This window comes from Lissotriton helveticus, chromosome 9, assembly GCF_964261635.1.
Source record: "Lissotriton helveticus chromosome 9, aLisHel1.1, whole genome shotgun sequence".
NCBI classification, from domain to species: domain Eukaryota; kingdom Metazoa; phylum Chordata; class Amphibia; order Caudata; family Salamandridae; genus Lissotriton; species Lissotriton helveticus.
In genome coordinates this window covers 684,989,318-685,003,768 of record NC_136070.1, presented here as the reverse complement: position 1 = coordinate 685,003,768, position 14,451 = coordinate 684,989,318, and the positions used below count along the sequence as shown (strand labels likewise).

The following is a 14,451-nucleotide window of genomic DNA, read 5'->3' as shown; positions in this document are numbered from 1 at the left end:
CATGTTACTTTCATGGTTATCTTGCTTTTTTAACCGAATAAAGTAATTTTGAATCTTGAATCTTGGGTTATACTGTCTCCTACTGTAGACCTGATATCACATGGTGGGGAACTCCTGCACCGTGTTGGTCTCCTGCTCTAGTGCAGAGGGTTTTGAAACCTCCCCAAGACATCTGAAGCATCTGTTTCTTTTGATGGGGTGAAGTGGAGTAGAGTGTCCCTTAGGGCAATGCTCAACATAAAGCCCTGTCCCCTCTGCAAAGCTATGCTCCCTTTGAAGCCCCTTCATGACTGGTGAGAGTAATGTGCCCAAGTCCCCACCACCTCTCTTCTTTCACACCATGGCACCAAGGTGGCTAAGAAAGACTTGTAGGCAGCTTCATCATGCCTGTCTTTGATACTCTTGCATGCCTGATCGATGAGATTGACATCTGCTTGGGTTCTGGCAACACCACTTCACTCTTTCTCTCTCTTGCTCTCTCCCACAGTCTTTCCTGCTTAAAGCAATATTTGCAGACAGTGTCATATCCTAGGATAAGGCTGTCAACTCCTCAAACTCCACACTATCCTAGTATTCCTTACTCTCTAGAATGCCCATGTTCTGCACAAATGGTAGTCTGGTGTGAGTAAGGAGCCTCGATTGAGAGCAGGGTTCAGTCTATGCATCCTAGGAGTGTTGTGCTGTAAACCTGGCATCCCTAGTGCCCTACTCAAACACATTTTGGGGTCTCTATGGCAGTGTGGGTACTTGGCCTCTCTAAGTTGACTCCAAATTTCTTTGGAATTCATCGGTATAAACTTGCCTTTTCCATCCCACCTCCTCTGTTGTAGTTATATTTCTCTCATAACAGGTAACATCTGGATGAATTAGGAACACTGGAGAGACTTCACCAGGATATGGTAGAAGACTCAACTTTCACGTGCATTTTGGGGATACCCAAAAGTATAGCTTTTTGTGGGTCAGATGATTACAATTTTCGGGACTGAGTCCAAAGACGGCATTTAAAATGATCACTCTGCATTGAATTCTACAAGTACAGGATGGAGAGTACATGTGGTTACATTACACAGTATCTAATTGTCTACATATGCAAGTCACAATGCTGAACCTAATTAGAAAGTAGCTAGGAAATGTTAGACATGGTGTACGGTATGCGATGAATGGCTCTGCTTGACAATAGATTGGGGCACTCACAAACTGGAATGGAGTAGTGTGTTCCATAAAAACTAATAATGTAATCAAAAATCAGAAGTTGTAATATAGCACCTTCTACAGCATGGGGCCCACCTGAAAATGTGGACTGGCAATACACCGAGCGATCTGCTTGAAGAGGGGTTCCTGGATCTTGATGAACTGAGAGGGCTCAATAACGTCCAAGATCTCCTCTATTTCTCCCAGGAACATCACCTTTTATGGAAGAAACAGACATTAATGTTAGCAACAAAGGGAGAGGGAATAGTGTAAGAGATGGGGAGGCGAAGGTGTTAAAATCAGGTTAAGTGACATGATTAGGAGAGAAAAAAAGAGATGCATTTGTTTAATAGTGAACGAAAAAGGAGTCTAATAGGAAAATGAGGATTAGAGCATGGAGGAGTAATCTGGAGATTAAGTCTATAAATAATGTAGAAGCATTGAATTTTGGGAATAAATAGAGTAGAGCAGGGTAAAAACAATAAAGTATGAGAAGAATTGGCTGGATAGACTGCAAGAACGAGGTTGGAGAAGGGAGCACTATTTAAGTTGAGAAGAAGTAAGGTAGAAAGAAAGGACACGGTTGGGAGAATATGAGTTGTTTATGAGTTCAGTAAACAAATTAAAGGGGCAATTAAAGGGCTGCAAAGAGAAGTGCTCAATAAAGTGAAAAATAATTGGTAAACGAAACATGAAATGTTATTATATTCTTTGTTAAACAATTTAGAAAATAGCTGTATTCAGTTTGCTTAACAATGTCCAGCCATCCACACGGTATATATTACCTTTGTATGTAACCTGCTCTCTTTCAAGTGGCAAACAATCTCTCCACTGCAAAATGAGATGCACAGTTTTCAACCCACAAACCTCATTATACACTAATGGCAGCATTGTAAACAGAAGTCTGACCTCAAAAAGAAACGCGACTAGCTACTTAAGATTGGTGTGATATGGTCACATACCCATGCAAACCAATATCAAATGTGTTACAGCATGAAACATCCCCTAAGCCTCAAGGAATGAAACAGAGGATTTGGCAAAACCAGCTTAAAGATGTACCAAATTCAACCATGGACGCCAACAAAGCTTGCACATCTATCTATCTATCTATCTATCTATCTATCTATCTATCTATCTATCTATCTATCTATCTATCTATCTATCTATCTATCTATCTATCTATCATCCATCTATCCATCTATCTATCTATCTATCTATCTATCTATCTATCTATCTATCTATCTATCTATCTATCTATCTATCTATCTATCCAAGAAAGAAGTGACTGAAACAGATTGATTCTCCAAAGAACAAAAATATATTTCCACTACAATGTTTCAGCTTCCGCCTTCCTCAGGTAGTACATGATGGCAACTATCTTGTATTCTAAAGAGAATTACACCAAATTTGGCAGAAAGGGAGATCTTGATCCAGAAGACATGCTTATTATGATTTGGTGTAAATTCTTTCAGCACTTTTGGAGAAATTAAGGCACAACATTTATGTATATTTCATGCCATTAAGGGTCAGTGGGGGAGCCGTGAGGGATTCACAGACCTGCAAGCTCAAACATGCATTGTGATTGGCTAGCCACAACCGGAAGGAAAAGTTACGGCTGCCATCTTAGGACTCGGTGCCCATGCCCTAATAAAATAGAACAAAATAAGATATAACGGGGCAGGGTACGCTAATCCCCTGAGCCTTGTGGGGTCGGGGGCCCAAGGGAACCCCAGCCCCTAGGATTCACATTTTGTTTTAAAAATATTTTAGGGGGTTCAGTGGATCTATAGTGATGCTCAGCATAACAATCTGGGAGAACTGCGGAGGATTCGCGTATATCGATAGAGTGCTTACAGCACTCTAAATTGTATGGGTGCATTATACTCCTGGTTTACACATATATTTTTATAGTTTGCAGTGTTTTATGTTTATTACGATGCACTTATTCATGCTATATAAGTACTGAAATGTAGTGTACACATTCAAGCAGGATTTTACATGTATTAGAGACTATTATAATTCCTGTATGCATAATGTGCAGGATGACATTATACCCATATAATGTAACTGTGTGTCATTTAAGTTGCCAGAACTGTAGGTTGTTGTTGGTTTTGAATCCTTGGTTGCTCAAGAAATAATTAAATGAATCCTTATGTGTGCGAAGACAGTATGTTCTCATCCTTCTGCAGGTGCAGGAATTCAACCTCGTTATTCTTAGATTTAAGGAAATACCTGGAATGTCTTTAAAGAAGACTGAAAGGCAAGAAGGGAGGATGCCTTCCGTGCCTGGCCTATCTGAAACCCAAGGCCACTGGAAGACAAGAAGAACTTAATTATAAAGGTTCTATGGAAATCTACTAGAAAAATATTACAAGTGAAACAGTTCATCAGGTGGCGCATTTGGGAAGGGCCGATCTTTGTCTTTTTGTATGATGCCCAGGGACAGAGTAACGAGACTTCTTGCAGTTTACGGAGGAGAAGGAAGATCTTAGAGCGAGCTCCATAGCCTTAAGCTGTTAGACCCATTTGACTTGAGTACTTCTTAGGAAGTCAACATGTGCTGATACCTTTGGGTTATGATGTAAGGGAAATAGGCAGGACCCTCAGTGAGAGCAGTGTAGGGAAAGATAACTTTTGTTTTCCTTCCTCATGAAAAAGAATTTGGACTCAGCTTCAATTCTATGTTGCGTTTTGATTTTGGAGTTCATCACATTATGCCGTTTATGCCGAATGAATTATGTTTGTAGACTCAGCTCTGCATTGATTTTCATGTACCTATATTCTAGCGCAGCTTCATAAGCATCGTGCTGATCTCAAAAAGCTGAAATGGGTAATCAAAAGAACCAATGATGAAGACTTCTGGGCAAAACTTCACTATGCTTCCAAGGTCAACAAGGGCGCCCAATTTTGGTCCATTATAAACAAAATGTTAAATCCGAAAAGTAATGGCATAACATCTTATATAACCAAATCGTCTTGGGAGTTCTTTCTTGACGAACACTTCAATCAACTGGTCGCAAAGACTAGTGAGCCCCAGGTTCTACTGGAGGGCCGACCACTACAAACAGTCTCACCACTTGAAGATGCCAAACTTGAAACTTCTGTGGCTCTAATCGGGAAATTAATTTCCAAAGGTAGGAAAGACGGCGCAGCCGGGCCCAATGGAATTCCTCTGGCCCTCTTTAAACTTGAACCGGAATACTGGGCTGATACGTTGACCCCCCTTTTTATGTCTGTCAATAACTCGGGGCGCCTTCCTGCCTCATGGAGGGGTTCAATCATTTCACCGATTTATAAGGCGGGGGATAGAACACTCCTAGACATTGAGGCTAAATACTTTGCGGGCCTCTTACTGACCCAGCTGCGAGAATGGGCAACAAACCATAGCTTAATACCATCCAGCCAAACGGGATTCTGCAGAGACACCGGAACAACAACAAACCTGGTTGCCATTTCATTACTCATCGACAAGGCAAGAGCGACCAAACAGGCTCTCCATCTCTGCTTTGTGGACTTTAAGGCGGCCTTTGACAATGTCAACAGAGGAATCCTCTGGCGAAAACTGGCCTCTTGGGGGATCCCCTCGTCTTTACTAAGTCTCCTGATTGAACTGCACACGAATACATGGGTCCAGGTAAAGCTCGGGAATGGCTCGCACCTCTCTAGGCGTATTCCAACTACAAAAGGCCTAAAGCAGGGGTGCGTGCTAGCTCCTACCCTTTTCAATCTATTCACAGCTGACCTGCCACCCGCACTAGAGGCTTGCAATTCCCATGCCCCCTGGTTAGGGGGCAAAGCGCTGCCCAGCATATCTTATGCTGATGATGTGGTCCTGGTCAGCCACACGAAAGTGGGCCTTTAAAATCTGATTAACAGGCTCCATGGATACGATGATGACAACCGATTAGAAGTCAACATCCATAAAACCAAAGTCTTGTCCATAACTAGGAACTAAACGCTGCCCACTTGGTCCCTTGGCACAAAAGTAATCTCCAACTGCTCGGAATATAAATACCTTGGGATCATAGTCGACAAAGGCGGCCGCTACCTAAACCAATTAGAGGCCATTAAGAGGAAAGGGATGTTAATAACCATGACACTGAAACAGCTAAAGTCCAACTTGAGCAGTGAGACTCTACTGCCACTGCTTCAAGCGGCCAAAATTAAAATAGAGTCATCAATCACGTATGGCAGTGAGGCCCTAAGAGGTACCGATGCAAAACTTCTAGACACAACCATATCAAAGGCCTACAGACTTCTCTTCAATCTGCCATCCTACACCTCACATGCTCAGATTCGTTTAGAATTTGGTCTGATGAGCCAAACGCTTGCACGAAGAGGGTCATACATAAAGTGCTGGCACAAAATAAAGAATTCACCAGAAAACACCTTGAATCAACAGCTCTGGCAACATCTGATTAGCTCCTCTAGAACACCAGCGAAAAAATACTTAGAGGATTCCCTGAGCATCACAGGTCTAAAAGAGCTATGGGAGATTCCTCTATCGCACGCGCAATTTAAGCACGTAGTGAACAAGAGCTTAAAGAGACACTCGCATGTGGAGGACAAAGCCACCTTTTCTCATAGGCTTCATGCCTGGATGACTCTGTGCACATACAAAACACCGGGGCTACAAGCATATTTTGGTCTAGGATATGGCTGGAAAACAAAAGAAGCCTTCTTAAAACACAGGCTAGGGATCCTACCTGCCATTCCACACCTACCACCGTGGCTGAGAACGAACTATGGGACTAGATGCCGGCTGTGCGGAACAGGGGTCGAAGACTTAGAACATCTACTATGCACTTGCTCGAGGCTGAACGAGGAGAGAGCAGCTCTGTTAAAAACAGCCTTTAACGAACTAAGCATCCGCTCACGCAGACAAGCAGTCCTTGCTTGTTTCGATCCTGGTCTTCCGCCGCTAAATGGGAAGCTGGTGAAATTCCTGAAACTAGCAGAATGGAAACAACCATGCCAGGTAATTGGCAAAGAGAAAACCGCGGGCCCTGACCAGCTGCTATGAACAATATGCCATCCTTATTTTTGACTGATCTTAGTACTGTTACCTTTTAACTAAAACTTCTTGCTTTTATATTTTCTCTTTTTACTTCTCTGTGGAGATTTGTTTTAATGCATTTTTTGTATTGGTTTTAATTAACCCAAACAATAAAAGTACTTACTTACTACGTACCTATATTCTCTGATATTAAGGAGTGTTTATATTCAATTATTTTTGGCCTTTTAATAAAATCCATAAACGGAAATTCGCAGTCTGTGGTCTTTTAAGCATGACTACATTGTAAGTATAATCTTGAATTGTTTACTCCCCACAACCACTTTCAGCGGGCAAATAAAAGACCATCTGTGCTGAACTTAGTAGGGAAGGCAAGGACTAAATTTAGCGTAATCAATATGCAGTGCACAAAAATATGAAAGAAGGGAGTTTGGCTTCCGCAGGGGGTTGGGTGCAGGGCTGGATTGCAGTTATAGTTAATTTAGGGCACAAGCTATAGTTACTAGAGATAACTGTAACTGGTGAATCTCAGTGGTTTTAGTAGGTTATAAAGTATTTTTTTACTGTTTCTCCCTTTGACCTTTGTTTTTCAGTTCAAAATACACACACACGAGGCACAGAGAGAGAGAGAGAGGGAGAGGGAGAGATAGAGAGAATTTCAGACCAGAGTCCAGAGTAAAACAAGGGTTATTTGAAAGTAGGGAAATATGTTGAGATACCACCAAGAGAGAGTTTCTGCAACCATGCATTGTCTTTGCCAGGTTCTGCAATCCATCAGCTGTTTTATGTGTAACTCTGTGCCACTTTCATTTGCTTTTTAAGAGTGCAGGTGGGCATTGTTTAGTGCAGGGGTCTCCAATGAGTAGCTCGGGAGCTACTGGTAGCTCCCCAGTACCTTCAAAGTAGCTCTCAGAGATGAAGCCAGGCCCAGTATCAAATTCGGAGAGTAGATGCCTATTAAAGAAGGCAGCACTGCTGATCTCAAGATCCTAAGAGTGACAGCCAGCCAAACCTATGGCAGTAACTTATACTAAACACTCAAACACTATCGGCCTATAGGGCCTGCTACTTGACAGTCTGTATCTAATCTCAATATAACTAAGCCACAGGGGAATTGACCATCTTGTATCCCTGCTTTATCAGTCACAACATGTGTGTGACCAGTGAACCATAAAAGAAGTACGACAGTAGTAGCCTGAGCAGTAATGCGTGCTGACCCACCAAAGTGTGGGACTGCAGGCGTCAGAGTGAAAATGTGTCAGTTGGGTGTATACCCAGCTCAAGACCTGAGGAGAACAGGGCATGATTCAGACCAGAGAAAATGAAGAGACTCATCAGCATTGATGTGCAGCCCTAATAAACACTATTGCTTCCTGATAGCTACGCCTGGTGTCAATGGCCACCAAATGTCTCTGCTAACCCCCATCATAAGGGTGTTATTTCTGACATAATACCTGCTCATTCCTGGCATAATAGTGCAAATGGAAAAATAATGGTCATCCTTGACTATTTGGGGTATTTTTGGTCTACTTGTGGTATACTGGCAGCCATCATTTACATACTGGGAGAATGACTGGCCTACATTTACGTATCCCTGGTATAATAATGGTCATGGCTGATATATGGTCTCTGCCTTGACCCTCATGGTTTCAAGCTTGGCCCAACAGTGGCCCTAGTACAATGGTGGGCATTATTTGCATGATACAGACATCCATGTTTCCGGTCCAGGGAGGACCTGGCTTGGCAGTTCGGTCTGGACTGTTCCCATGAGGCACAGGGTCAGAGCTGATTTACATATGGCTGGGTCTAAACTGGGGTGGCATGGTGAGCAAAAGAACGATGGATTTAACCCGCATCTCTTGACTGGGGGTGAATGTATGATTCATTCAGCATTCCGTCCATCATTTGTTTGTGTGAGCATCTGTGGCCCAAGACTGTAATACCTGGGTATTCAAAGTAGTCTGTCCATATGAGGCATTTGTACATGGGAGTACTTGATGAAAATGAAAAGCTGATGTTTTGGGACCTTGCATTTCCTGAAATCTGAAAACGGATTTTTTAAAGGCAGTTTTTGTTTTCAAAAATGGATTTTCTTCTGTTAAATTGAGTTTGTTTGCCCGCAGTGGAAAGTGGTATTTGATAGAAAGAAGTGGACTTTCAGAAACTGATGAATAATAATTCAAGCTGAGCTGGGGAGAACAACTGCTGTACGTATGTACTTTGTGCCATAGGGCATGTCTAGATTTGAATGTTACTTCATAAGTCAGGTGGAGGCATTTTATATTGATGAATGTTTTCCTGGCATTTCTGATGGTAACCGCACCAGGAATACTTGGGTGGTAACTACTGATAACCCTGCTTAGGGTGGTCATAGCGTAGTCCCTATTTTACAGTTAATAAATGTTGCTAGTAGCTCAGGACGACTTTCCTTGAGCAGAAGTAGCTCTCGCTACAGAAAAGGTTGGAGATCCCTGGTTTAGTGGAATGTGTTGGCCTCTCTTATCAAAGTTTATGAAAAACACTGACAAACATAAGACAATTTGGAGATGCGTGAGACACCTAATATGGTATGAGGGTTTAACATATGAATAAAAATAGCTTCTTGTGGATAGTATGTCTATATTAAGGGTCAAATATCAAAACTAATGGAATTAAAAATGTAAAATAATAAATATATATACAACTGAGGATAGTTTAAAATGGAAAAACAAAACAAAAATTAGGTTAAATATTCGAAAACATGTTCTAATCATTAGAAAAGTAAAAAACTGGAATAGCATGCGCTGCAAGGTGATTGGAAGCCCATCACTACATGCCAGGAAACGAAACCTTGATTAAAAAAACATATATAACCACATTTGTATGACTAGGGTTCATGAACTAGAACAAAGGGTGGTGCTCAAGAACATACGTGTCCCTATATAATAATACCACCTGCATCAAAGCAGGATGTTGAGAAGGGGAATCCAAAGTTGGGTGGGCTTGAATAACGATGTTTCCCAAATGCAGAGGATAGGTAGAGGGAAGCTGAGATCCTAGTGCACCAGGATAGTGATGGTTCCTGCATGAGAGCAGCAGATGGATAAAGGGATCCACAGGTCTTTGTTAAACTCTGCAGCTCTTAAAATATTACATTTGGAAATTGTCAGTGCTTGAATATGCAGAGAAGCGTAGGATGCGGCTTGGAAATAGCAAACCAAGGAATTAGAGACACATCTACTACATGGGATCTCTGATGAGGAACAGCTAGCTGACATTTTGCCACACTGCATGAAGGGCAGAATTATAAAAAAGCCATAACTACCTGTAGCTACTGTTCAAAATATATGTTAATAATTCCTTTGAGAAACCCTAATGCTTGTGGAGCTCGCGTTCAGCTGTTCCTAAGCGTCTCTATACAGCACAGTTAATTTGCTGAACACACATGCACAGCACCAATAAACACACTTGTTCCTGGCTGCACTGCTGGATAGTGCACACTTCAAGCTTAACTAATAAATCCAGGTTGATCCCACAGTACCTCCTTCTGGGTGCATGTCTTTGGCCAGTACTTCAGCAGCCCTCGGATTACCTAATAATAAGAGAGGACAGTGTTCATTAGTGGCCCTTCTGACGCACACGCTAATGGTAAGTTCACACCCCGTTGTCCCACTTAGGCATAAGTAAAAACAAGACAAATAAGTACATTTATTTCCATCATCAATGGTTTTGAAGCCACATTCACCTGACTGGAGCATGGAGGGATGATGATACCTTGTACCTTCTCTATTTTTAGATATTGTTACTCGCTACAGTATGATGAACTTGACATGGTTTAGGAATGCGTTGGTAACCCTTCCCAGACCAATGGGCAGCACCACTTCTTTCTGAGACTGTCACTGATATCCTTTGACATTGGCATCATGTGTACCCACAATCCTGAATGCTCGAACTAACAAAGTTTCTGATTCCTATACAGGTGGTAACCCTTGCTTATCATCCAATAATCATCTGCGCTCGTTTAAAAGTGCCCGATGAAAGCGGTCTACTCTACTGATTTGAAAGGAATAAGGGAAGTTCTGAGCCTTGCTTGTGTACAACCTTAGAAAGGTAACCAGTGTGGTTGTCAAGCTAATGGTTCCTATATGTGCTCGTACAAGATAGGGGTGTCTTGCATTCTCTGCCTTGCTCCTAACCTTTACACTGTTTGTGCCTGCTGTTTCCTGGTGTAGGCTGATGGCTGCTCTATTTATCAATACACTGATTCAGTGCTCCGTAGTCTGATATTTCTTGAGTTTCGGGCTGCTACCCCAGAGCACCATATCAGGAAACACTAGGACCTGTCAGGAAAATGAAGGCAGATATTGCTTCGAAAGAGTGGACCATCCTAAGTAAGAAGGCCCGTCCACAAACATGTCGGCCCTGGGGTTGCCATGCTTAGAGGGTTTCCTCATTGCTTTGCCAGGGGAAACAACAAAATCCCTGACCTGTGAATGAGTCAAGACACGCAACAGAGGAGGGCAGATTGGACAGATGTCAATTTTTGGAGGACACTTCAGAATTTCCCTCCTTTACATTATCTCAATTGAAGGGCAAGAAGGTAGCCAGGGTAATTGTTTAGACTTCCCATAGGTAAAATCCGCATTTCACAAAATATATCATCCCCATGAATTATAGAAATATGTATCGATATACCATCAAACTATGAATGACTATTTGTTAATCCAATTATAATTGTGCAATAAAATGTCAACAAACGTAAAACACAGAGGGCAAATAACAAGTGTCTGAATATAATGGCATCAATGTGTTTTTGCAACAATACTATCAAAATAAATCTTGTAAATGTATTTAAACAGCTGATTGTGGAGAAGCCATAGCAGCAACCTGGTATGCAGCACATCAGTGGGATTAGCAGCATGCAATACACACATTTCCTCCGTTCATTCACTGAAATGATAGCCTAGCTGAAAATTACTGAAAACATGGATGTCTGTCCACAACTCCAACGCATGCTTGTCCTTCAATCCACTTGTCAATCTATATCTTTTCGTACCCAAAGTTACATTGTTCTTTTGATAGGATGTTACTTACATGCTCTGTCAACGTAGCATCTTTCTCCAAGAATTGCACCACACAGTATGCAAGCTGAGGAAGACAAGAGACAGAAAGCACCAGCTATTGACTCGCAATCAAGACGAACACAGACCAACCACGTGGGGGAGAGAGGCAGAGCGAACATGAGGGCCTATGGAAGCAATCTGGGGGATTGGACTAGCACAGCAGAGTGAAATACAAGAATCATTTTTGTAGCAGATAAGAAAGGGACCATATAAGTGAAACACAGTAGCTACCTTATGGAATGTATGCATTGTCCAATATTAGCAAGTCATAGCATTACCTTAGTGCTATTTGGATCGTAGCCTTCTAGTGATGGGCTGCGGAAAAAGATGTTACTCCCAATTTACATTATGTTGTCTGAACCTCAACTGTCAATTGTGTAATTATCTCTAAATTGTTAAGTCATCCTTGTCCGGGGAGTTAAAGTGTGTCCTGTATGTGTGCACTTCATTATTTCTTGTGATGTGATATGTAGGGGGAGTTTGTTTGGTATAGGCTGTTGGGTAGAGTGTTACTGGAGTGGGAGTCTGGAATGGCGATAAGTTCGATGGTATGTTGTGGTGATGAAGTGGGTGGGGTATGTCTGGTACTCATTCCGTGGTTGGTGTTGTGGTATAAGTGGTGTGCTTTGCAGCTGAGTCGGTGTGTTGCTTTGGCACCTGGTATAGTGTAATGTGGTCATGTACTGTGATGGGTGACAAGGGCTTGGTTATTTGTGTGCTATTTTTTTTATTGTACTGTGTTTGGATGGTTCTATGCTTCACTTACTTTGTATGGTGTGTAGGAAGCTTGTGGCAGGTATTGTGTGTTGTATAAAGAGGAGTGGCAGATTATTACAATAAAGGGCTTTGGGTAATCATGTCCACTTTGCTGATTTTTTTTAATGAGCTTTACAGAAATTGGTTGAAGATTATTTTACTATGTGGCACAGTGTATTTTTGTGTGGGTTGATACATGTCATGATTGTGTGAGATATTGTGTTAGCTGTCGTATGGTCAAATGTGATGTGTAGTTAGGTGGTTTTCTTAATGTGTGCACTAATGTCTAGCGTTTTTCTTTAGTTGAATGCTGGTGTATTGTTGATGGTGCACGGATGAGTAGTATGATTAGAGTTGGCTTGGTCGTATGAGGTGTTGTCATTAGTGGTGTTATTTTAGATATTCTTCTGAAGTGTGGGAATGTTAAATGTGATGTAATCTTGGGTTGGCCAGTGTTGTATGGTGGTGGAGCAGGATGACCTACTTTTGTTCAGTGGATGCAGAAGGTTTGGTCTCTGGCATCTTATCATTTATAATGTGGTCAGTTGTGTTGTTACCAAGTGTGTGACAGTGTAATGCAGGGTTTTGTCTGGGGTGCTGCAGTCTGATATGATATACTGTAGCTGCGGCTGAATGAACCGTGCCAGAGAAATTCTGAAAATGAGCCGCCAAACTATTTGTTAAACAGTCAGTCAGAAGGAAATATAATTCCAATATCAGTAAAATCAAGGGGAGTGTCTTTCCGAGCAGAAGTGATGTGAATAAATCAGCCAAACCATACCTGTGCGTGAAATATTGAAAGCGATTTGACTGAGTGCAGTGGCAGCAGTACCCGCACTAGAAATTGTTTATGTTCTGCCTTCAAAGGAAGTGCAAAGCCATTGATAATGCTGTAAAAGAAAGGCATGAAATGTTAGTTTGCCGCAAAGCCTAAAGGCTGATCAATGAATTGCTTTATTCTTGGACTTAAAGAAATAAATGCACAAAAGATAATTGCTATATTCTCAATATAAAAGTCATACAATGCTCAGAGTCTGCTGAATAACCTAGAAACGGTTGGATGTCAGAACAGTACGTACAAAAATATCGTCTAGCATAAATATGATGCCCTAAATATAATTTACAATAATATCGTCCTATTGGGTGTACATTTTCCATTATTAAGTCCCATGAGGTTATAGTTCTGTAGAACATATTTAGGGCACGATTTTATGTCGGAGGATATTCTGAAAATAAGGACCCACAACTTACAAATACCATAAAACTGGAAACGTTTCAGCCATGTTCCTGAGCTAAATGTGCCATGTAAACCATCGCAAAGGTTTGAGTCTTGTCAGAGGAGTGGATTGAGGGATGAATGAGCTACATTATATTATAGCCGTGAAATCGTGGATTTGCTTACTCTTTTTCTCCAAAATACTTGTATGCAGTGATATTGGTCCATATTTGGACAAAGATACTACCATCAAAATGAATAAGTACATAAATTACATAGGTAGAAAGATCAATGTTAAGTATGCTATAGCGTAATAGAGGGTTGCGGAAAACCTAATATGCCAATCAATGAATCTGATGTGTTTTATTCTTGTTAAATAAACAAATTAAAATACAAAGTACAAGTAAAATAATTGATAAGTTATAAAACGCCAACAATACAGAAACACAAGGTATGGTTCTTAGATATGACCCAGAAAAGATTCATGTCCCAGTGAACAACCTGCACTTATTCACTCAGATTGTAGATTGACAGAAGCCACAACAATTAGAAGATACAAAATGCAAAGGCATAAGCTATCTTTGCTTTTCAAAGTCAAATCAGACTTATGGGAACCATATCTCCGAGCCCCCATTCAACTCTAGGTCTTTCATACATCTAGATGTCAGCAATGTTCTTCTCAGCCTTTCCCCCTACCACCACCTACCTGGCACCAATGTGGCAGCCATGAAGACAAGTGATTGCCTTTTGAAAAGGCAATGAAGATTCAATTACATAACATTGAACTTGAGCAACCTACACTGGTTGTTCTTTAAATCCTATAGATTCAGAAGAATTGCTGCAAGCTGCAAAACACACCTGTGGTGGTCACTAAAAACACCAGGAAGCAAGCTTCAAATATGTGAGCAAGTTAAAAAAACCCTGCAATCAATCCATCTCAATGTATGCACCGCGACTATTGAATAACCCCCTTACTTTAACTCAACCACATCTGTGGTGCAATTCAAAAAAGAGCTCAAAAGTCCCACATTGTGCTCTCTGCATAGGAATAATGGCCTTAACTACTAGGATCCCTCTCTACAATAGCACCCTTCTAAGGACTTCGCAACTTGTACACTTTTTCAGAATTCTTCCTCTACTCTGCACTTGTGCAGCGTTATGTTAGTCTTTGC

The 14,451-nt window shown here is 41.4% G+C and overlaps 1 protein-coding gene across 1 annotated transcript in view; it reads right to left on the bottom strand.

The window, feature by feature from the left end:
- Positions 1–14,451, bottom strand: part of PPP2R5B (protein phosphatase 2 regulatory subunit B'beta) — a 417,105-nt gene that overhangs the window by 15,409 nt on the left and 387,245 nt on the right. The window contains exons 7-10 of the mRNA XM_078660771.1: positions 12,845–12,953; positions 11,279–11,332; positions 9,726–9,776; positions 1,288–1,407 (exon numbers count right to left, since the gene is read on the bottom strand). Of these exons, the coding sequence (XP_078516897.1) occupies positions 1,288–1,407; positions 9,726–9,776; positions 11,279–11,332; positions 12,845–12,953 (334 nt within the window). The remainder of the gene's footprint in view (positions 1–1,287; positions 1,408–9,725; positions 9,777–11,278; positions 11,333–12,844; positions 12,954–14,451) is intronic.